Raw genomic sequence first — 25,953 nt, forward strand, 5'->3', positions numbered from 1 at the left:
ATATGAGGAGGTAGGGGAAAAGTGTAAGGAGACTATTGAGAGGAATAGTGTGAGGACACAGTATGGGGGAAGAAAAGTGTGAGGGGGCACAGAATAGATACTGAGTAGTGGGTGGGGGGTAGCATGGAGGGACAGTGTAAGGTCACAGCCAGGAGGGAACAGTAAGCTAAGAAGGGGGAGTGTGATGATTGGGCACAGTACAGAGACTGGGCCCTATAGGGGGGACTCAGTGTGAGGACAGTGTGAAGAGGGAGCCCAGTATGGTAAGGGGAGGACAGTGTGGAGAGAATGTACCATAACAGGGACAGTGTGTGGGTCATATTTTGTACAGTGAATATAGTGAGCGGCAATTATATATTCAGGGGCTCAGAGTAGGGCAGATATTTTTATTCAGGAGCATTATAATGACTCTGCTATCTTTAAGGGCATCATGTGGGGATGTGCTGCAGAAGACCGGAGAAGATTTAAGCCTGCAGAAAAGACTTGTGGATGGGAAAAGTCATCAGGTGTCTGGACAAGAGGAAGAAAAGAAAGAGAATGACTCCAGAGACAACGTCATCTATCAGGTACCTGGATATAAATGTTTTTTATGATGCTGAAATTTTTATAGTTTTATCTATGTTCGGAGCATTAAAGATGTTGTCCAGGTTTGTGATAAGCCTGCAGTCATTCTATGTGACTGCAGACTTCTGAATTCTCACAGTGCGCACTGCACGCTGTCAGGATTCTCTCGTGCCAGTGATTTGCAAACATGCAGTCACATGCTGACTATACATGTATGGCCTCACTCCATGAAAATGAATTGAGCGAGGCAGGACACGTCTAGTCGGAATGTGGCTAAAAGTACACAAATCTCATACTTGTGGTGACATGACCATCCCCTTTTGCCACAGAAAGGGAGAATCCTAAAAGGGAGAAGTGCATGCGCTGTGAGAATTCAGAAGCCTGCAGTCACATACAGTGACTGCAGACATTCATCTCGAACCTGAACGATATCTTTAATTATAAAATAAAGCCCTGTAGCCAATCCTAACAGCGTGTAATTTCCTCACTGTCAGGATTCAGGTCTGCTTGCAGGTTCCATCAGTCATCACATGGCCACTTCACTCACATGCGATTTTCATACTTATGGTCACGTGACAACTAGCTTTTCTTCCTGCTTCCCAGGTGAGTAACAATCAGAGAAAAGGTATAACAGAAACAAGTCACCAATTCTGCATTTATCACCCACTCCTGGTTTTGGCTCCCACTCCTGAGGAAAAATACTGACCAAATACTGATAGTGGGGCTGTGGCCTTAGTGTGCAAATCGCATGTGCTAGGGAAGGAGCAGGGGAAAAGGGGGGCGCCAAACTGAATTCTTGCCCCGGGTGCTAGAAGACCTAGATACATCTCTGCATCAGCAGCAGCACCAGCAATGGCTCGTGCCACTGCGACAGCTCCGACTCCACGGTCAGCTAATGAATTTTCTATCCGGATGGCTAGGAGGAGACACTTGCAGAAAATTATCCTGGGTGACGATACAGGGGCCTTTTTAACAGTTTTTGAAAGGGTCAACGATAGGCAGAGACTCCCACTAAAGCAGTGGGCGTAAGTCCTGGTGCCATACTTAACGAGGGAGCTACAAAAGGCCTACTATAATTTAGCCTTACAAGACACCAAAGAATATGCAAAATTGAAAATGTAAATATTGGAGCATGGAAATATTGGAGCACTTGGGGGTGACAATGTCTGTCAGGGCAGAACGGGCCCCCCGCTGGACATATCACCGTGACAAACTCCCTTGCTCCCAAATATTTGATCTGCTGCACTTCATCCAAAAGTGGTTGCAGCCGGAGTTCTCTACCACAGCACAGATTATTGAGCGAGTTGTTATGGACTGGTTTTGTACACTTCTTTCCAAGCCTGATGCAGACTTGGGTTGCACAGGGAGATTCCCCAGAATGCCGTTGACTTGGTCAGACTGGTCGAAAGGTATCAGGGGGTCTAGGTTACCTTGAGGAGGAAACCCACTCCATACAGGGGAGGCGGAGGCTAAAAAGGGGGTGAGGCGTCCGAAGTCTAAGGGGGTGACGGATGTCATGCCGAGGGTCTTATCGGGGTATATAATTTGCTGGAGATGTCAAGGTCATATAGTGGCCCATTGTCCCCTGACGAGCAAGCAAATGGACTGTAGCATGGGATGCCGATGTTCATTCTACGCATATATGGTTTGCAGTTTGGACTGTCCACTCGGCAATGGGCCCCATGCTTGTCCTGAAAAACTGAATGGTCTGCAAATGACTGGACTACTAGACTCAGGGAGCTGCTGACCGTCGTGAGGGCCACACTCCATCTCCAAATCATCCCTGGGAAGAAAGGGAGCATCCGCTGCATTCAAGGGGATACTCTATCCGGTGGCCAGAGCGGTCATTGGGACGGCCCGAGGTACTGCGTTCCATGAGGTCGGTATGGTCCAGGATTTTTTGCACCAAATTATCTTAAGTCGGGACTTTGTGTTGTTTTGGGACTTGTGGGGGAGGAGCAGAGACCTTGCTTGCTTGGGTAAGAGACAGGATGACCCTAAAGAAGTCTCACCAACCCCAGAGACTGACGGGTTTCCCTCCTGTGTAATGATGAGAGATGAGGTAGTATCCCTGGAAACGGACATTCCTGAGATAGGGGTGACCAGAGAAAAATTTGGGTCCCCCCAACATAGGGACCTGACTAAAAGAAGCATTCAATAATGTTACTGTTCTAAACGGCATAACACAAGAGCTGGGGGCTGACTCCAGATTTCCTTATTTTATGATGAGTGGGGACTTATTGTACCGGGATACTAAGGTCAGAGAGGAAATGGTGGAGCAATTGTTGGTACCAGGATCCTGTACAGAAAGGGACTGAGGGTGTTGGACAGGGCCCATTCACATGTCTTGGGTGGCCATTGAGTGTTGACAAAACCCAAGAATGGATCAGGCAGAGGTTCTACTGGCCCGGATGTCACTGGGAAATCCTAAGGTACTGCAAGTCCTGTCCCTGCTGCCAGTTAATCGCTTCCACCTCTCACTTTCATAATCCCCTCGTGCTGCTAAGCATCAAGGCATGGCAAGAAAGGGACCCCGTTGAAACTTCAAGTTTGTTGGTTAAGCCAGAAGGGGACATTGAAGACGACACAATAGCTGATCTCCAAGGAAGTGAAGTGCATACAGAATCTTGGAGTGATTGAGGAATCTAAGAATAGGTGGTCTAATACGATTGTTATTGATCCAAAACCTGATGGAGAATGGAGGTAATGATTATCAGGAGCTAAACGAAGTCTCCAAGTTTGACGCTGTCATGGAGAAAATTAAAATCCATGATAAAAGCGGATCTAATGGCTAACCCGGTACAAAGATATATATTTTTCCTTTGAGAAAAGAGCTTGCACTTGGCCGGCTGTCTTCAAATTTCGCTCTGTGCCGCTGACCCTCTCCTTTGGAATTAGGTAACCATGGAATCTTCATGGAGACCCTGCTTCAGAAATGTGTATTAGATATATGATAGAAATAAGAGAGTCTAAAATTGTAAAGATCTAGGATTCTCATGGTGTGCTGACTAGAAAGTAAGAAGGGAGGTTTGCATGAACTGAGTCAATCCAATAGATAGGAAAATCATATTTTCGAAAACGTGATTAAGTTGAGACTGTAAAGCAAAGTTTCAACTCACTGTGCAATGACCAGAATCCTCTCAATTGAATACGTGATACCTGATAGATGAGGCTACACCTGTCATATTTGGTCTCTATGTAGAGATAAAATGAAAGAAAATATGATGTTGATATTGAAGACATGCGACTCTCCAGAGCAAAGATATGGTTAATTTAAGGAATCTCAATTTTCTGAAACTGAAGCCACATCCCACATCCAATCCTCTAAGGAGTCATGAAGGGGAGGTATGAGGGTGTAAACTTAGGAGCTAATAAAAGGCAAATGCAACTTTTGGGCATTGTCAGTAAGTGCAGGCACAATTCACTGTGGGTGCTGTCCGTTTTTCCCTGGAGAGCCTCCATCCATAAATCTGAAGCCATTGCTGTGACGACAGGTTAAGCAAGTTTCCTTGGTTTATCCTTTTATTTTATGTAACTGTATATTTTGTACCGTTTTCTCCCCTTTGTACCATTTTTTGTATATTTTTTTTATAAACACAGCCTATCGTTATGGATTAAATATAAAATGTAATAGTTCTATTCTATTGGTTCTGTAAACTGCACCCAAATCCATACACTAGAAGAATCAGGCATTCATTCAGCCTGTATAAAACCCATAGATCACAATAAGTAGGTTCTGTATGACCTTCCCGGCTGTGATATCTTGACAGATTAATATTCGATACTGCGTGTCGTTGAGCTGATTTAGAGACTTAGGCCGGCAAGGTACATAATCACCTTGGATCTAACAAAGGGATATTGGCAAATTCCCATGTCACAAGAAGCCAAGAAAAATACGGCTATCTCTACACCCGAATGCTGCTTCCAACATTTCAAGACACCGTTCAGACTGCAGGGAGCTCCGGTCACCTTGTAGAGGGCCATGGGCCAGATCCTCACATCCCATAAGAATGATGATGCAGCATACCTGGATGATATGGCAATCTTCAGCCCAGATTGGGGATGTCATCTGGGAAAGGTTCATCTGGTGTTTTATGCTCTTAAAAAGGCGGGTTTTCTATAAATCCCCAAAAATGTGCCAGGCAAAAGAGGAGGCCAAAGAAGCCCAGTGGGCGAAACACGTGCAGAGGTGCTACACAGACATTGCACGGACCCTTGTCTCCTACCCATTTGCATGATGGCTGCATGTATTCAATGTTGAATCTTTACTTATATGCACTGCTGCCACTTTATATCTCAATCTTTTTGTACATAGCCTTAAGTTAAAAGAATCTGCCACCCCCTGGGACTAATCAGACCGCAAATATAGGCATACAGGTGATAGAAATGTGGATCTATACTTACCTGTATGTCCCATATTAGCGGTCTTGTGACAGTAAAATTGGTTTTTTTTTATTACTTGTGGGTTACGCTGTGTTTCCGTCCGGGGTACGAGAAGAAATCCCGCCTACTTGTTTAATTACCGCATTTTTCGGACCATAAGATGCACTTTTTTCCCCCCAAATTTAGGAGGAAAATGGGGGGTGCATGTTATGGTTGAACCTTACCAGATACTTGCGGTGGTGGTATAGCGGGAAATTAGGGCCGACGTAGAAGAGCGGCGGCGAGGCAGAGTGGATGTGCAGCGCTGCGGCGGAGGGTGCACAGTGATCTACAGGAAAATAGCCGTCCGAGCCGGCGCAGCGTCACCGTCAGTTGTGGGGTCTGTGTCGCTCCCCATGGTGTTGTGTACCAACAAGTCACCTCCCAATTTGACGTCAACCCCTTCTACTGGAGCTACCCCGTTATCAATGGTCCAATTGTCATTTTTAGGCCGTACCAACCCACAACCAGTAACAAATTTTGGTTTTCTATACTCCATGCTCTTTTGAAAATAAGCCCCCTTTTGAGACTCCGCCACCTTTTGGACACCCACAAATGTAGGGGGATTTTTAAAAAACAAATCAGCAATAGTCTTAGGACTCAGTTCACAACATCTCTTAGCACCTCCCCGGGCACTCTGGGACAATACTGGTGCCCCCAGAGAGTTCACAGAATGGTCCACTGCCGCCATTCTATACGGTGCCAACAGCTCCCGCCGTTCCTGCACCATGTCCTGTAGACGTTTCTCAAATACCTGCTGCGGTTTTAACCGGCTTTAATCGCTCAATAGCTTCAGTTTCATTTGCTGCTCCATTCACAGCCATCGTGGTACACTATTGACACTAGACACTTCACACCGCTCTCCCCGAAAATTTTTCATGGCCCTATCGAGCCACAGTAAACCAGGTTTGAGTGCGAGGACAATTTTCGTAACCCCGCCGAGTTACAGCAAGATGCTTTAATCTTCGTGACCCTGCCGAGCCACAACAAGATGCTTGTATCCACACTAGTCGTCCTGTGCCGTTACCCCTAGCAACCAGGCTGCAGTTGCCCCTAGCGACCAGACTGCAGTTGCCTCTAGCAACCGGACTGCAGTTGCCCGCATTCTCCAACCACATGTAAGGCAGCGCTAATCATCACGCTGGGGGACACTCGCTTCACCGGGTCAATTAAAGCACACCTGCAACGTTTTCCAGTAATATGAAATCCATCAGTTTATTACACTTCATAACTGCTTATCACACAGTCCATCTCAGTGGCTCACCGGCATGTTTACACACATAACATCCAAGAGCCTTTCAAGTGGCAGACAGGCCCACTTGGCTCCAGTTAGAGCCTTCCGCAAAGTAACTATATCAATTCTCATATAACACACCACTTTTACCTTTTGCCAGGTCTAGCGATTTCCATCAGATTTGTTCTGCCACAGCTGTGGCTTTACGGCTTCCCAGATGGGGGTCTCCAGCCCTCGTACCTTCCAAGGCTACTGCCATCTCTTATACACACACAGGGATCCAGCCTCTGCCTTTCAGGACTCTTGTCTTTCAAGCCTCTTGCCCTCCAAGGCTACTGGCATTTCTTACACACAAGGATCCAGCCTCTGCTTTTCAGGCTTCACCAGGCCTCTCTAGGCCTCATTAAGCCTCTCCAGGTTAACGGTGTCCCACACGCAGGGAACAGGCCTCACGCCTTTCACACTGTTTCAAAAGCACCAAGATTTATATATCCTCCAGTGCACACAGGACATGTGCTGATGTCACAGTCATGTGATCAGTCTTTCTGTGTGCACAGGACCTGTGCTGATGTCACAGTCATGTGCTCAGACCCTCTGAGGGAGAGGTACATGGTCAGCCAGAACACACCCTGGACCATTACAGTAATGCCGCAAGCCGCTGCATTACAGCTCCTAACATAAATAAAATCATGAAAATTAGCCAGCATCACAAAAAACATTTACATCCAGGTACCTGATATTTAACATCTCTAAAGTTGTTTTCTTTCTTTTTTTCATCTTGTCCAGACTCCACAGCTCGTCTCTGCAGATTATTATCTTCTCCGGTCTTCTCCAGTACATCCCCACACGATGACCTTAACTCCTTTACAGCCTGTGATGTATTAGTACGCACAGGCTGTAGTCCCCCGGTTCAGTGAGGGCTCCGGCTCTGAGCCCGCACGGAACCGAGCACATGTCAGCTGATTATTACAGCTGACATGTGCCCGCAACAGCTGCGGGTGGAATCGCGATCCACCCGCGGCTGTTAACATGTCAATCTCCGACAGCGGCATTTAAAGCGCGCTTCCGGGAAGCGCGTCCTAAGCCCCGCCCATTGGCGACCCCCATCACGTGATCGCGGGTCACCGATGGGTGGGCATGACAACCCAGGGTCTGCAGCAGACGCCTGCGGTTATCATGAGCTGGTCGCTATGAGCGCCACCTAGTGGTTGGTGCTCATAGCACAGGACCATTTCAGCTGCATACAGGGGATCTGCTGATCCCCTGTATGTAGCAGAGGCGATCGGACAGTTGCTGCTTCTAGTCTCCTATGTAGACTATAGAAGCAAGCAAAAAGTGAAAAAAAAAAAAAAAAGTTTTTAAAAAAATATATATATATATATATATATAAAAGTTTAAATCACCCCCCTTTCGCCCCATTCAAAATAAAATAATTAAAAAAAAACCTACATAGACATATTTGGTATCGCCGCGTTCAGAATCGCCCAATCTATCAATATAAAAAAAGAATTAATCCGATCGGTAAACGGTGCAACGAGAAAAAAGTTCTACACGCCAGAATTACGTTTTTTGGTCGCCGCAAAAATGCAATAAAATGCAATAACGGGCGATCAAAACATCGGATCTACCCCAAAATGTTATCAATAAAAAAGTCAGCCCGGTGCGCAAAAAATAAGCCCTCACCCAGCCCCAGATCCTGAAAAATGGAGACGCTACGGGTCTCCGAAAATGGCGCTATATATATATTTTTTTTTTACCAAATTTTGGAATTTTTTTTCACCGCTTAAATAAAAAAAAACTATACATGTTTGGTATCTACGAACTCGTAATGACCTGGAGAATAAGAATGGCAGGTCAGTTATAGCATTCAGTGAACGTGGTAAAAAAAATAAATAAAAAACAACTGTGGTATTGCACTTTTTTTGCAATTTCACCGCACTTGGAATTTTTTTCCCGTTTTCCCGTACACGATATGGTAAAACTAGTAATGGCGTTGAAAAGTACAACTCGTCCCGCAAAAAATAGGAATTATTCCTACCGTTAATTACGTTTCCAGGAGTCCATCATAACGGCACGACAGGAGTTAAGTCCTCTGTTCCTCTAGGGACAGGAAACACATGAGAGGTTAAAAGCCCCCCCCCCTCATCACACCCTCAGTGTTTGTACTAATCATTGAAACCAGGATGGATGCAACTCTATTTTATTATATACATATACCAATGTTACATTCACATTAGTGTCAAGAACAAGGGCGGGAAATACGGTGCCATTATGATGGACTCATGGAAACGTAATTAACGGTAGGAATAATTCCTATTTTACCAGTACGTCCATCATAACGGCACGACAGGAGACATACCAAATTAAAAAATGGAACATTTAGGGCGGGACTACTGCCTGAAGGACTTTACGGCCATAGGCTAATTGTTGACTGGACAATACATCCAAATTATAATGTTTACTAAATGTGGATATATTGGCCAAGGTTGCTGCCTGACAAATTTGGCTCACTGATGCTCCAGCTTTCTCCACCCAAGAAGTGGAGATTGCCCGAGTAGAATGAGCTTTAAGAGAAATTGGTGGATCCTTCCCCTCTGATTCATATGCGAGGGCGATAGTCCTTGTTAACCACCTTGCAAGGGTCGGCTTAGAAGCTTTTTTGCCTTTATTCACACCCGAGAATTGTAGAAACAGGTTTGAGTCCTTCCTCCAGGGAGCTGTGACTTCTATATACCGAATAACTGTCCACCTGACATCCAAGGTATGGAAGGATTTTTCCTTTTCATTTTTGGGAAACTGGCTGAAAGATGGCAGCATTATTTCTTGATTCAGGTTAGTACTGGACACCACCTTAAGATGAAAGGAGGGATCCAGTTTAAGAACCAATCTGTCCTCCAGAATGTTGAGGTATGGGTCCAGAACTGAGAGAGCCTGGATCTCACCTACCCGCTTCGCTGTGGTAACTGCCACAAGAAAGGCTGATTTCATAGAAAGCAGGTCTACTGATGTTTCTTCCAGGGGATCAAAGGGAGACTTACATAAAGCTGTCAACACAAGGTTCAGATCCCACGCTGGTACCAGACTCATTATCGTAGGTCTTAAAAGAGAAGTTGCTTTTATGAACCTTGATATCCATGGGTGGTCTATCAGGGAGTAGTCCAAGAAAGTACTTAGGGCCGAGATGTGAACTTTTAACGTATTTGGTCTCAGACCCTTATCGAACCCCTGTTGGAGGAAATCCAGTATCTTTGGAATATTAGGGCGTGAAGAATTTCCCACAGACTCACCTACAAAGCTACAGAACTGTCTCCAGATTCTAGAATAGATGGCTGACATTACTGGTTTTCTACAGGCTTGGAGAGTTGTAATCACTCATTGAGAAAAGCCCTTAGAGGCTAGGATCCGCCTCTCAGGTTCCATGCTGTCAGCTGGAGGAATTGGATGTTCGGATGTAACAAGGGACCCTGCGATAGAAGATCTTCTCTGGCTGGGAGCCTGAATGGGAGATCCACCGACATCCGGTGTAGCAGAGGAAACCAGCTCTTTTTGGGCCAGTAAGGCGCTATCAGGATAAGAGCTCCCCTCTCCTGTTGGATTTTCCTTAGTACTCTTGAGATGAGAGGGACTGGAGGAAAGGCGTACACCAGTTTTGTTCCCCATGATTGAGAAAGGGCATCTATTCCTTCAGGGCTGTCGGCCGGGTTCAAGGAGAAAAAGCGCTGCAGCTTCCTGTTTTTCCTGGTCGCAAACAGGTCTATAGACGGGGTGCCCCACTGTTGAATGATTTTATTAAAAACATCTGGATTTAGTTCCCAGTCTGAGGGCCCAACTCTTGTTCTGCTGAGAAAATCTGCTACCACGTTTTCAGATCCCCTTAGATGAATAGCTGATATTGAAAGAACATTTCTCTCTGCCCAGTGGAAAATTCTTGCCGCCAAGGATTGCAACCATTTTCCTCTTGGACCTCCTTGTCTACGAAGAAACGAGACGGTAGTGCTGTTGTCTGAGAAAACTTTTACGTGGTTTCCTCTGATCAAATGTTGACATCTTTGAAGAGATTCGCAGACTGCCATAAGCTCCCTGAAATTTGACGACCTGAGTTGTATCTCTTTGGGCCACATCACTTGTAGATATCTGTTTCCTATGCTTGCTCCCCAGCCCTTTTGGCTGGCATCCGTATGGATCTGGATTGAAGGAAGAAGGATCCAGTCTGCTGCATTTTCTAAGTTCGAGGGGAATGTCCACCAGGAAAGAGTTTTTTAGCTCCCTTGACAGTCTCATTTTTTTGTCTAATCCTGACGGTTGTCTGTTCCAAACTGACAGGATCGACTTCTGCAATGGCCTTGAACGGGCCTGTGCCCATTTTACGCTGGGGAAGCATGAAGTCATCAAGCCTAAGATCCGCATGGCATATCTGATTGAGGTAGTTTTTCGCTTTTTGAAGTTGCAAATTTACAATTTTATTTTTTCTCTTTTCTCCTGGGGCAAGGAGGACTTTTGAAGACTGGAATCTAAAAGTACCCCTAGAAATACTTTTGTAGTACTTGGATGGAGGCTTGACTTCTCCCAATTGATGTTCCACCCCAAATATTCCAGGGTTTTGATCGTATGCTTTTGTTGACTGAGAAGAAGAGACTCTGACTCTGCCACCAACAATATATCGTCCAGGTAAGGGATGATTACAATCCCCTGTGTTCTTAAGAAGGCCGCTACTTCTGTCATAACCTTTGTGAATATTCGGGGGGCAGAGGACAGACCGAAGGGTAGGCAAGTGAATTGAAAGTGGTGTACTGTGTCCTCTTGCTCTAGAGCGAACCTTAGGTATTGCTGGTGCCTTGGGTGAATTGGAACATGGTAATATGCATCCTTGAGGTCTAGGGTGCACATTACCGATCCCTTCTCTATCAATGGAATGCTGGTTTTTATAGTTTCCATTTTGAACCTTTTGTATTCCACCCACTGGTTTAGGGGCTTGAGGTTTATAACCGTACGGCGTTTGCCTGAGGGTTTTAACACCGAGAAGAGGGAGGAATAATGGCCTAAACCCTGCTCTGAAGGGGGTACCTCTTTTACTACGTGTAGGGATTGAAGGGCTAATATAGCCTGCCATAGACTTCTGAAATCTACGGGGGAGCGAGGACGAGTGATTTGGAAACGACGAGGGGGAGTATGGGAGAAGTCTATTTTGTAACCTTCCCCTAAGGAACGTAGAATCCATTGATTTTTTGTAATGGACGCCCACTTGTCCTGAAAGAAACGAAGCCTGCCCCCTACTCCAATGGCGTCATGGTCTAGCTGGGGCTCCAGAGGCGACCTGATCTGCTCTGTCCTTTCCTCCCTTTCTGTAAGACCATCTCCCCGTCTTACCCTTACCCTGTAATCACGTTTAGGGGACCGACGGGTTCCACGAAAAGGCCGGTATCTTTTAACCCTATCCTCGAGAAATCTTTTTTCCTTACCGGATGCTCTTTCTAGGATCACGTCCAACACTGAACCAAAGACCCGAGCACCAGAAAAGGGAATTGAGCACAGTTTATTCTTTGAGTGGCTATCCCCCGACCACGTTTTTAGCCATAATGTCCGTATAGCGGTATTAGATAGTATACTACATCTAGCTGCGAATCTGACCGATTCGGCCGAGGCATCAGCCATGAATTGCGTTGCCAGCTTTAACATGGGAAGAGAGTCTGATAGCATTTCTACAGGGGAGTCGGACCTAATTTGATCTGACAGCTCGTCCAACCAAAGGCACATGGATCTTGCCACTGAAGTGGCAGCGATATTTGATTTGATTACGGCTGCTGAGGCTTCCCAACTCCTCTTGAGCATGCTCTCTGCCTTCCTATCCATTGCGTCCTTGAGGAAAGACGAATCCTCAAAGGGGATGGATGTTTTTTAGCCACTTTCGCTATTGGGACATCTACTTTAGGGATTTCCTCCCAAAGTTTGTCCTCCGGATTGAAAGGAAGACGGGATTTAAAGTCTCTTGGCACAATGAGTCTTTTCTCCACTTCTTCCCATTCCTCCATAATCATTGATTTTAAATGCTCATTTACAGGGAACACTCTGTTTCTCTGAATTCTCAGACCTGCGAACATTTCATCTTGTCTGGAATGGGAGACCTGAGTGTCCTCCAAGTTTATAGTATGCCTAACGGACTTTAATAGTTCATCCGTATGTTCCGTAGAGAAGATATATTTCTTTCTCTCTTGTGAGGGTAACTGAGAGAAGCGATCCTCATCCTCTTCTAGACTGTGCTCTGATGCAGAGTCTGAATATTCTCCTTCCTCAAACACCTGTTCCATCCCCCACCTAGGTCTTTTCTGGGGAGGAGAGGGTTGAATTACTTGGGGTGACTGCTGTGTACGGGAAGGCATGAGGCTCGAGACTGTACTCTGGACCTCCTCACGGATCGTAGATCTTATATCCGTCAAAAAGGAAGCTTTTTCTTCCTTTAAGACCTCGGCTATACATTTTTTACACAGCCGCTTTTTATACGAGTCCTGAAGCTTCGTGTTACAGTCTACACATCGTCTTGATTTTTTGGAAGAAGATCCAGACCTCTGGGTTCCCCTATCCAAATCCATAAATAAAAATAAAAAAAGACACAGGAGATTTACTATAAAGACTTGTCCTAGATTATTCTGATTTAACCAAGAGAAGGGCCTAAGGCTGTACTCACACTGCCCAGGGACTCTGAAGGGGCTTCTGACCGTGTAGGATTGTATTCCATGGTGTCAGAGTGTGTGTGGCTGAGGTGTATCCTTTTATAGGGTCTTACCTGATCCAGGTGGTAGCCACACCCCCAACGATATCCATTCTTAATGCCCTGGAGGCTCACCACCGCCTCCGGGCACCTGTGCGTTCTGGGCGCCGGAAGGAGAAGCCCATGAGGCGTGCGCTCCACCCTGGAACGCACGCCGGCCCAAAGAGGATGTCCGCCATCCTGACTCTGCCTCCCGGCCGGAAGTTACACCGCGATCCTCCGTGGAGCACACGCCGGCCCTTCATAACAATGCCGGCGTGTCAGTGCAACGCTCAGAGCCCCCTGTCCGGGGGATACAGCGGCTTTATGGCTGAGGGACCCCGCAGTGGGGTATCAGCAAAGAGCCTCTGGACCGAAGGAAGGGGAGAGTTTTCAGACCCCCCCGATCCCCCTGGCTCTCAGGTAACTTCGATCTTCAGAGAACCTCTCCATAGCGTCCTGTCCTGCTAAGGACAGGAAAAACACTGAGGGTGTGATGAGGGAGGGGGGGGCTTTTAACCGCTCATGTGTTTCCTGTCCCTAGAGGAACAGAGGACTTAACTCCTGTCGTGCCGTTATGATGGACGTACTGGTAAAATAAGCCCTCACATGGCCATATTGACCAAAAAATAAAAACGCTATGGCTCTGGGAACAAGGGGAGCAAAAAAAGAAAATGCAAAAACGACAAATCCCAAGGTTGCGAAAGGGTTAAAGATAACAGTCATTATAATGCCCCTGAATAAAAATATCTGCCCTACCCTGAGCCCCTAAATAAATAATTGCTCCTGCACAAAATATGACCCACACACTGTCCTCTCCTTTCCATACTGGGCCCCCTCTTCACACTGTCCTCTCACACTGTCTCCTCTATAGGGCCCAATTTTTAAATTAAGCCCCTTGATCACACTATCCCCTCCTTGGCTTACTGTTCCCTCTTGGCCGTGACCTTACACTGTCCCCCATGCTACTCCCCAACACTACTGAGTCTCTATTTTGTGCCCACTCACACTCTTCTCCCCTTATACTATCTCCTCACGCATTTCCCCCTCCCTCCTCATACTGTCTCCTCATATATTTACACTCTAACAAATTCCCCATACTGTATCCGCACCCATCCCCCCACTAAATCTCCCCCATCCCTCCCCCCACACAATCTCCCCCCAGCCATATAATAAATCTCCCCTCTCACGAAATCTTCCCCCAGCCACACACTAATTCTCCCCCTAGCCATACAATAAATCTCCCCCCACGCTAAACCTCCCCCCACACATACAATAAATCTCCCCTACATTACAACATATCTTCCATGTCTTCAGCTCTGGAGCACAGAGCAGTTACCACCAATGGGCGCCTCTGTAGCGCCGGCAAGTGATGTCAGCAGCATGATTACATGACCTGATCATGCTGATGTAACTCTGACGAGGCGGTCAGGGCTTTAATTGTACTCGCGTCTGAAAGACGCAATACAACTGCTCACTGGGAGGGGGAGCCAGTGTGCTGCAGCTTCTCTGAGCTGGCTGTCACATTGACAGCCGCCTCAGAAAATGGTCGACTGTCAGTCCGGGGGAGAAAAGGGGAGGGGGGATGCAACTGATAGGGGAGAGACTTGGCGGCCCGACTGCGACCCTCTGCTGGCCGAGCCCGGGCCACATGCTCCGCCTGCCCACCCATAGATACACATCTGCATTCATATATGTTGATGGCATTGCAAATGGAGAAATGCTTGTATTCATTTTGGTTTTAACTTATGTTTCTCTATTTTCTCTATTTATTATATAAAATTATTATTATTATTATTATATAAAAAATGTATATAATGCTTGCCTTCCAAATGTTCTCGAAACCCTTGACAGGATATCATAACCCGTTGTGGCACTATACTTAACTCTAATGATTACAGATTAGTACAGCAGTTTCAGAATTAGTTGAAATCCAACCCCCAATTTTTTTTTTTATATATATAAGTTTATTATCCCAATGTATGTCAATGTAATCCCAATGTAATCTCAGAGCACTCATTACATACATAAGAGAGAGGATTTTTTTTTTCATCTATATTTAATATGTAAAAATGTGTATTTATTATTGTTTTAAGTTTTTGTCCACTTTCATGGTTCATGCAAAATGTTAAAGGGCTGTTTGCTACACTTTGACATATGTCACTCATGTGCTTCTTCTTTATAACCATTTAATAAGATCCTTTATTTGATTTCCTCATCTTGTGAATTCATCATTCCACATGGATTTGCTACAGTTATGGGCACTCTGTGTGCCTCCCTACTGTACAGTGTCCAGTAGCTACTTTACTCTGGAAGCAATGCCTCAGAGTATGCTACAAGAGCTGCATTATTATATAGTGCCTAGAAAAAGTATTCATACCCTGTGAACTTTCCACATTTTTTTTCACGTTACGCCCACAAACGCAAATATATTTTATTGGAATTTTTTGTGATATACCAACACAAAGTAGCAAGTATTTGTGAAATGTAAAGGAAATGATACATTGTTTTCTAAATAGAAAAAAATATAAATCTGAAAATTGTGACATGAATTTGTTTTCAGCTACCTGTTGTCTCATATCCCTAAATAAAACCTTGAGTAACCAATTACCTTTAGAAATCACACAATTAGTAAATTGAGTCCACCTGTGTGTAATTTATTCTCAGTATAACTACAGATGCTCCATTAAGGCCTAAGAGTTTTGTTTGAGAATATTAGGGATAAAGCAGCATCATGAAAACCTTTGAACATATCAGACAGGTCAGCATAAAGTTGAGAAGAAAAGTAAAAGCAGGTTTAGCTTGTAAAAAAAAAAAAATAGACCAAGCTCTGAACATCTCACTGAGCACTGTTCAATCCATCATCCAAAAAATGGGAGGAATATAGCACAACTGCAAACCTACCAAGAGCATTAATTAGAGAAGCAACCAAGAGGCCTATGGTCACTCTGGAAGAGCTGCAGAGATCCACGGCTCAAGGGGCATAATTTGTCCACAGGACAATTATAAAAGTCGTATACTCCACAAATCTGGCCTTTATGGAGAAAGCAAAAAGAAAGCAATTTTTGAAAGAAAGCCATAAGAAATACAGTTTGCAGATTGCAAAAAGCAATGTAGGGGGCACAGCTAGCATGTAGAAGCGGCTGAAGTCAGATGAGACTAAAGAAAACCTTTTTTGGGCTAAATGCAAAAACGCTATGTGTAGCAGAAAACTAACACGACACATCACCCCGAAAACACCATCCCTACCATCAAACATGGTGGTGGCAGCAACATAATGTGGGGATGCTTTTCTTCAGCAGGGATATGGAAGCTGGACAGAGTTGATGGGGAGATGGATGGAGCTAAATACAGGGCAATCCTGAAGGAAAATCTTTTTAAGGATGTAAAAGACTTGAGACTGGGGCGTAATTAACCTTCCAGAAGGACAATGACCCTAAACATACAGTACTGCCAGAGATACAATAGAATCTGTAGCAACACTTAAAAATTGCTGTGCACAGACGCTCTCCGTTCAATCTGACTGAGCTAGAGCTAGTTTGCAAAGAAAAATGGGCAAAAATTTTAGCCTCTAGATGTGCAAAGCTGGAAGAGACATACCCCAAAAGACTTGCAGCAGTAATTGCAGTAAAAGTTGGTCCTACACAGTATTAACTCAGTGGAACTGAATACAAATGCACATCACAATTTTCAGAATCATATTCTTAAAATATTTAGAAAATCATGTATCATTTCCTTAACATTTCACAAACACTTGCCACTTTGTGTTGGTATATTGCATAAAATCCCAATAGAATGCATTTCGGTTTGTGGGTGTAACATGAAAAAAATGTGGATAAGTTCATGGCTTACGAATACTTTTTCAAGGCAACTGCTGACAACTTGTAGCATGGAGATGTAATACGTTCTTATGAGCTAGAATTTACTTTAATTCTTCTAATGCAAGAAAACCCAAATTCTTTGTACATAAACATTATAGGCTGAAAAAAATCTGAATATAAGAATTAGCACATAACTAAAAATATTAAATCCTTGGGCAGAATGTGTCAGGCACTGGCTGTATGGCCACCGAGATCCCGCTATGAATTAGTCGGACATGCAGGTCCCTGACCGCAGCCCTGGATTGACAGGCCTGTGACTACTTACAAAGTATAAGCAAAGACCTGTCAATATAGGGCACAGGGCAGGTAGAAGCTACCAGGGCAACTATTAATGTATGTTAACATACCTGGCTGAGATCATGCAGCCAGTGTCAGGTTCTATTTAAGGCCATGCTCACAAATCAGTATTTTACCTCAGTATTTGTAAGCCAAAACCAGAAGTGGGTGAAAAATGCAAAAGTGTTGATGTGTTTCTGATTTTGGCTTACAAATACTGAGGTAAAATACTGACCAAATACTGAACGTGCCCTAATGGGTAGTCTGGTAAAAAGCAGCTGTCACTTCACCAAAGGATACAATAATTGATAAACTCTAGATTGTTGGGGTCTGACCACGGGACCCCACAATCGTTAGAAAAGGGTAATTTCTTTAGAGCATGAGCTCTGCAACTCATTTGTTCTTTGAGGGTGCCCATTATGGGAACCCACCTGGATTACAAGTTTTAAAATAACCTGTGGATAATCAATAGCATCTTATTAACCAGAATAACCCTTTAAATTAAAGTCTCCCTTGTTACACTGACGCATAATAAAAATACCTTTGTATATAACTGAGCATTGTCCAAAATTTTACTTTCTTCTCTCAAACAGCTGAAGATTATCATTGCCATTTGTACAGGATCCTCTTGGAATAAATCCTACAAAAAAAAATAAAAAATAAAATATATATAAATAATATATATGAATACACTGACTAAACGGTATTGTGTACTGTCATAAGAGCAATGGTAAAATAGGACCAATCTAATAAGACATCTCTTGAGAGGGGACATGTCACCCTCATACTGAGCACAGAAGCATGGCTTCTTTATGAATTGTAAATGAAAAAGGGCCAACACTGCATTTTGACCTCTTTTGTTCTATGGCCTCCGCATTGTAAACAGGTAATTGATGCAGAGCAGAAAACAACAGGCTGTGCGGTGATACTTTTCTTTCCTGTGTAAATAAATTTTTCTTTCTTCAAAACAACACAGGCAGCCTGGATGGAGCCAGATATCAGATATGAATATGTTTTTTTTCGGACAGGTGTAGGACCTATAGTTGTGGGATATATCGTGGTGAATACAACGTATTTACTTGCATCGCTGTATGGTCTGCGCATCGGCTCAGAATTAATAAGGGCCAGATGGATAAAGTTGTATATGCCATGCCTAATACCTACAGAAAGCTAAAATCATAATCGGAAATATGGCATTAATATCTCCCACCTGAGACCTCCCGGTGGGTAAATATCCTTAAGATTGGGGATCTCCTGATCCGCATCTTATTTAACGTCCCCATCTGAGTTCATAAGTGGTGTGACTTGTCCCTGGTAAAAGTGGTTTCTGGCTTAGAGCCATTGTTCAATGCTGGGAGATACAGCTCGCTGTAAGACTGCACCATTTCGTAATCAGAGTGCTTCCGTTCTTAAGATCTGCGCCATTCCTATGACAACAGTTCTAGTAATTTTATTTTTATGTAATTGTATATACTGTAATGTCTTGTCCCCTTTCTAATATCTTTTGTATACTTTTAGGCTATGTGCACACGATGCGTTTTTAATGCATTCCTGCAGCTGTTTTTCCTGATTTCTGACATAACAGCTGTAGAAGTGACCCAGATCGTCACGGGACACTCGTTGGCGGTACGTAGACTGCGTCTTTGATGGCGGACAGGTGAGGAATATGGTTGTTTGTTATTTTACGTTTTTTCAGGAGATCGAGGGCTTCGCGGAGGCGTACATTAAAAAAAAAAAAAAGTAAGAACCGTGTGTTTTTTATTTCATTAAAATACATTATTCTCGCCGTGTTTTTATTGAAAAGGCGCCCTCCATTACTAACCTGGGCTTCACATCAGCCATCAATACAGGGCTGATGTGAAAACCAACCTCACTTGCCACCGCAACAGGGCAATGGGAAGAGCGAGGCTAAGCACCACATTTGGCGCATCTTATGGATGCGCCATTTCTGGGACTGCTGAGGGGTGTTGTTAACCCCTTAAGCCCCGGAGCATTTTCCGTTTTTGCATTTTCGTTTTTGCTCCCCTTGTTCCCAGAGCCATAGCGTTTTTATTTTTTGGTCAATATGGCCATGTGAGGGCTTATTTTTTGCGGGACGAGTTGTACTTTTCAACGCCATTACTAGTTTTACCATATCCTGTACGGGAAAACGGGAAAAAAATTCCAAGTGCGGTAAAATTGCAAAAAAAGTGCAATACCACAGTTGTTTTTTTATTTTTTTTTTTTTACCACGTTCACTGAATGCTAAAACTGAACTGCCCTTCTTATTCTACAGGTCATTACGAGTTCATAGACGCCAAACATGTATAGGTTCTTTTATATTTAAGTGGTGAAAAAAAATTCCAAAATTTGGTAAAAAAAAAAAAAAAATAGCGCCATTTTCTAAGACCCGTAGCGTCTCCATTTTTCGTGATCTGGGGCTGGTTGATGGCTTATTTTTTGCGCGCCAGGCTGACGTTTTTGTTGATAACATTTTGGGGTAGATCTGATGTTTTGATCGCCCGTTATTGCATTTTATTGCAATTTTGCGGCGACCAAAAAACGTAATTCTGGCGATTCTGAACGCGGCGATACCAAATATGTGTATGTGGGTTTTTTTTATATGTTTTATTTTGAATGGGGCGAAAGGGGGGTGATTTAAACTTTTATATATATTTTTTTTATATATATTTTTAAAAACTTTTTTTTTTTACTTTTTGCATGCTTCTATAGTCTCCATAGGAGACTAGAAGCAGCAACTATCCGATCGCCTCTGCTACATACAGGGGACGAGCAGGTCCCCTGCATGCAGCAGAAATGGTCCTGTGCTATGAGCGCCGACCACTAGGTGGCGCTCATAGCGACAAGATCATGACAACCACAGGCGTCTGCTGCAGACCCTGGGTTGTCATGCACGCCCATCGGCGACTCGCGATCACGTGACGGGGTCGCCGGTGGGCGGGGCTTAGGACGCGCTACCCGGAAGCGCGCGTTAAATGCTGCTGTCGGAGATTGACAGCGGCATTTAACATGTTAACAGCCGCGGGCAGATCGCGATTCCACCCGCGACTGTTGCGGGCACATGTCAGCTGTAAGAATCAGCTGACATGTGCTCCGTTCAGTGAGGGCTCAGCGCAGCAGCCCTCACTGAACGGGCAGTACGCAAATATGCGTACTAATACGTCCCCGGTATTTAAGGGGTTAATAGCCGTGGAGAGGGCTAGTATTAATAGCCAGGGAAGGGGCCATGGATATTAGCCTGTAGCTGTCTAGTTTAGCCTTTGTTGGTTAGATTTTATAGGGGGACCCCGCATGAATTTTTTTCTGGAGTCCCCCTGTAATCTAGCCAGTAAAGGCTAAGCAAACAGCTGTGGGCTGATGTTAATAGCCAGGGAACATTGTTGGCTAATGACCCCTTCCCTGGCTACTAATATCAGCCCCCAGCAGGAGCCCACGCCAATTTTTTTTTTTTTACATTTTAGCCTCTGTGCCCATCATTCAGACGTAGCAGCGCTTTGGACACATCCCTAACTCCGGAATGTCAGTCCCAGGGGACACTACCTCCTCATCCCCCACAAAAACACAGAAGGGAAACCAGGCGGACTTTGGGTGTGGAGATACCTCCTCAGGCTTAACTGGTTTCATATCCGAGCCAGCGAACCCTGAACCCTGTGGGCACAAAGGCTGGATAGCGTCCAGTACCCTGGCTCAGTCTGGAGACAACACACAGGAAGCCTTCTCCCTCCATACACAGACCATGTGCCAAACAATGGCATCCATTTTAACATGTTAACCACACCCAGAAATGAGGTATGTGGGTAGCAAGACCCGTCCATCTCTCGGCTACCCGTAAGAGCTGGCCCAGAACACCAAACAATCCTATTCGTGCTTAGATGCACTAGAGCAAAATTTCAGGATTACATCACAGATGACACATATCTCTTTGATACATACCTCCCATCATCAACTACATGTGCTTCTCACAAAATTAAAATATCATCAAAATTTTAATTTCAGTTCTTCAATACAAAAAGTTAAACTCATATTACATAGAGTCATTATAGAGTGATCTATTTCAAGTGTTTATTTCAGTTAATGTTGATGATTATGGTTTACAGCAGATGAAATCACAAAAGTCATTATCTCAGTAAATTAGAATAATTAACAAAAACATCTGCAAAGGCTTGGAATGCGTTTAAAAAGGTCCCTTGGTCTGTTCCAGTAGGTTCCACAATCATGGGGAAGACTGCTGGCTTGACAGATGTCCAGAAGGCATTCATTGACACACTCCACAAGGAGGAGGGTAAGCCACAAAAGGTCATTGCTAAAGAAGCTGGCTGTTCATAGAGTGCTGTATCCAACCATATCAATGGAAAGTTTAGTGGAATGAAAAAGTGTGGTAGAAAATGGTGCACAAGCAACCGGGATAACCACAGCCTTGAAAGGATTGTTAAGAAAAGGCCATTCAAAAATTTGGGGGAGATTCACAAGGAGTGGACTGCTGCTGGAGTCAATGCTTCAACAGCCACCACAAAGACGTATCCAGGACATGGGCTACAAGTGTTGCATTCCTTGTGTTAAGCCACTCATTACAAATAGACAACACCAGAAGAATCTTTCCTGGGCCAAGGAAAAAAAGACCTGGACTGTTGTTCAGTGGTTCAAAGTGGTGTTTTCAGATGTAAGTAAATTTTGCATTTCTTTTTTAAATCATGGTCCCAGAGTCTCGAGGAAAAGTGGAGAGGCACATAATCCAAGCATCTTGAAGTCTAGTGTGAAGCTTCCACAATCAGTGATGGTTTGGGGAGCTATGTCATCTGCTGGTGTAGTACTACTGTGTTTTATCAAGACCAAAGTCAGCACAGCCGTCTACCAGGAAATTTTAGAGCACTTCATGCTTCCCTCTGCCGATAAGCTTTTTGGAGATGGAAATTTCATTCTCCAGCACGACTTGGCACCTGTCCACACGGCCAAAAGTACCAATACCTGGTTTATAAACAACAGTATCACTGTGCTTAATTGGCCAGAAAACTCGCTTTTAGAGAATCAAGAGGTAGATGAGAGACACCAGACCCAACAATGCAGACGAGCTGAAGGCTGCTATCAAAGCAACCTGGGCTTCCATAACTCAGCAGTGCCACAGGCTGATCGCCTCCATGCCACGCCACATTGGTGCAGTAATTGATGCAAAAGGAACCCCGACCAAGTATTGAGTGCATTTACTGAACATATGTATGTTCAGTAAATGCACTCAATACATGGCCGGGGCTCCATTTCGGATTTTAGAAACATTCTTCAAGCTGGTGTTAAAAAGTATTCTAATTCACTGAGATAATGACTTGTGTTTTCATTGGCTATAATCCACAATCATCAATATTAATAGAAATAAACACGTGAAATAGATCACTCTGTTTGTAATTACTCTATATAATAGGAGTTTCACTTTTTGTATTGTAAGAACTGAAATAGAATATCCTCAAAAATTTAATTTAATTTTGTGAGAAGCACCTGTATGTGTCCGTGAGCTATCTTATCGTGTACATACACTCTTTGCACTCCAAAGGAGACCTGTGCTAATAACTAGATGGAATCGTGTAAAAAGTACAAAGTGTGTACAATCAGGGTAGTACAATGTGGTGCAAGGAGTACTAGTCCACACAAATGGTCAGCCAGTATGAATAACAAGATCAGAACACATCGGATCATAGATATAAAGTATAATTACCAGTGCTTGCATCCCCTAACGCACATTTGGTGTTATTGCTTCATCAGAGAGAGTGCAGGGTAGAAAGGAGTGTGGACTCTTATATGTTTACATGGCCAATTTGCTATGTGCAATTCAGAAGGAAAGTGGTTTATGGAGTTTAACCCATGCCATCGGTCTAGGCCTTGCTCCATACACTGGACTGCAGCATCAATCGTAAGGGCGCGGCCTTGCTCAAGACAAGTGTAAGGAGCAAAGCCGTGCCCACTACTTGGGCGCTGGCAGGGAATATGTACAGTAGTGTTCAAAATAATAGCAGTCCAATATGACTAACCGAATTAATAACTGTTTTTGGTATAAATTTCATTACCATGTGTCAAACATAGACAATTTACCAGTTGGTTCAGTAGATTCTAAGAAAACCAACAGACTCTGCATTCATGATCTGCATGTTATTGAGTCTGTGTATTTGAATAATTACACTGTGTTTCAAATTATTATGCAAATAATATTTTCTCAGATTTTCCCAAATTACCTATATGAATTGCAGTCATTGTAATTTTCCAGTCAAATAACTATTAGAGTACAATTGAAAGGTTTTTGTACAAACTGCCTATGATAACAGTATATTTTTAAAAAAATAAAAAACTCAAACTGCACTCAAAATGCATGTTCCAAATTATTATGCACAGCAGAGTTTTCAACCTTTTAATTTTAATAAAGAACAAAAAAATGGTCATTTTTGAAATTATAAGCATTAGCAGGTTATTACAAACTGAAATCAAACAGTTTTCAACTCAAAACTTTATTCTAAGTGATGTTACATTTGCACATAGGACCCCTTGTTCGAAAGGAGCTTCTGAACTCTCTCGTCCATTGAATTTGTCAGGTTTTGGATGGTTTCTGCTTCAATTGTTTTGCATGAGGACAGAATACCCTCCCAGAGCTGTTGCTTTGATGTAAACTGCCTCCCGCCATCATAGACACTCATTTTGATGATGCCCCAGAGGTTCTCAATGGGGTTGAGGTCAGGGGAGCATGGGGGCCACACCATAAGTCTATCCCCTTTTATGCCCACAGCAGCCAGAGATGCAGATGTGTTATGTGCAGCATGAGACGGGGCATTATCATGCATGAAATGATCTCGATGGTCCAGATGGATGGAGTGGAGGATGGCTGGTTGATGGACACCCCATGCAAACACTGCTACGGCGCCAACAAGGAGGAGGTGGAGTAATGTTTTGGGCTGGAATCATGGGGAGAGAGATTGTCAGCCCTTTTAGGATCCCTGAAGATGAACTCCATAATGTATGTTGAGTTTCTCAAACAGCACTTCCTGCCATGGTTCAAGTAGAAGAACCGTGCATTCCACAGCAAGATCATTTTTGTGAAAAAAGTTAAATGTTCATTTTTTTCTTCCACATACCAAAAATTCCTGTGAAGCACTTGAAGGGTTAATAAAGTTCTTATATGTGGTTTTGAGCACCTTGAGGGGTGCAGTTTTTAGAATGGTGTCACTTTTGGGCATTTTCTGTCATAAAGACCGCTCAAAGTGACTTCAAATGTGATGTGGTCCCTTAAAAAATGGTTTTGTAAATTTTGTTGGAAAAATGAGAAATCGCTGGTCAACTTTTAACCCTTATAGCTCCGAATAAAAAAAAAAAATTTAATTCCAAAATTGTGCTGATGTAAAGTAGACATGTGGGAAATGTTATTTATTAACTCTTTTGTGTGACATATCTCTCTGATTTAAGGGCATACAAATTCAAATTTTGAAAATTGCAAAATTTTCGCCAAATTACCGTTTTTTTCACAAATAAATGCAAGTGATATCGAAGAAATTTTACCACAATCATGTAGTACAATATGTCACGAAAAAACAATCTCAGAATCAGGGGGATCCGTTGAAGCGTTCCAGAGTAATTACCTCAAAGTGACAGTGGTCAGAATTGTAAAAATAGGCCTGGTCATTAACGTGCAAACCACCTTGGGTTGTAAAGGGGTAAAAGGGAACCGGTCACATCCTAGTTGCTATGTATACTGCTCCCATAGCGTTGATAGTGATGGAATGTGCATCACTAACCAGCTTTTTTTCATTAAAATCGGTGGTAGTCTATTGATTTTATAACATTATATATACTTTGTCCTACCTGCTGTATTCAGTCATAGGGGTGTGATTCTCTCATTCAGTCATGGGCAGCACCCCATTCACTCACTGCTGGCGCCGCCCATGTATTTGAATACTGCAAGGTTGTCTCTTGATCGCAGTTGATTTTTTGAGGCCCTCACTCCAGCAACTACGATCTAGTCTCCACAGCATTGAACTGTCTAGATCGGAGGTGATTCCTGCTCCTCACTTTAGCCACTCCGATCTACAGGGTGGGCCATTTATATGGATACACCTAAATTAAATGGGAATGGTTGGTGGCACATTAGTATATGGGAGAAGTGAAACTTTTCCAGATGGGTGGCGACCATGGTGGCCATTTTGAAGTTGGCCATTTTGGATCCAACTTTATTGGGAAGAGGGTCATGTGACACATCAAACTTATTGAGACTTTCATAAGAAAAACAGTCGTGTGCTTGGTTTTAACGTTATTTTATTTCATGAGTTTTTACAAGTTTATGACCACTTATAAAATGTGTTCAAAATGCTGCCCATTGTGTTGGATTGTCAATGCAACCCTCTTCTCCCACTCTTGACACACTGATAGCAACACCGCAGAAGAAATGCTAGCACTGGCTTCCAGTATCCGTTGTTTCAGATGCTGCACATCTCGTATCTTGATGGTATGGTGTGGTATATGGGGTACAAAGATAGTGGGCCATTGTTTACCAATGGAAACCTAAATTCCACTGGATATCTCAAATTGCTACATGATGATGTGTTGCCCTCTTTATGCACTGAAGATGGCACAATCCCTGAGTTTTTCCAACAAGATGGTGCACCACCACATTACGGGTGACAGGTCCGAGCATTCCTACATGAAAAGTTTTTTGGAAAGTGGATTGGTCATCATGGGCCAGTTGAATGGCCACCAAGGTCTCCTGATCTGACCCCCTTAGACTTTTATCTTTGGGGTCATCTGAAGGCAATTGTCTATGCTGTGAAGATACAAGATGTGCAGCATCTGAAACAACGGATACT

The 25,953-nt window shown here is 43.7% G+C and overlaps 1 protein-coding gene across 2 annotated transcripts in view; it reads right to left on the reverse strand.

Annotated features, from left to right (window-relative positions):
- STAT1 (signal transducer and activator of transcription 1) overlaps positions 1-25,953 on the reverse strand; it is a 1,113,083-nt gene that overhangs the window by 968,468 nt on the left and 118,662 nt on the right. For both annotated transcript variants that reach the window (XM_073647949.1, XM_073647950.1), the window contains exon 4: positions 17,664-17,762. In XM_073647949.1, coding sequence (XP_073504050.1) covers positions 17,664-17,762 — 99 coding nt within the window. The remainder of the gene's footprint in view (positions 1-17,663; positions 17,763-25,953) is intronic.

The sequence above is a fragment of the Phyllobates terribilis genome, unplaced genomic scaffold, assembly GCF_046119375.1.
Source record: "Phyllobates terribilis strain yellow unplaced genomic scaffold, ASM4611937v1 Scaffold_9__5_contigs__length_417890890, whole genome shotgun sequence".
Classification (NCBI taxonomy): Eukaryota; Metazoa; Chordata; class Amphibia; order Anura; family Dendrobatidae; genus Phyllobates; species Phyllobates terribilis.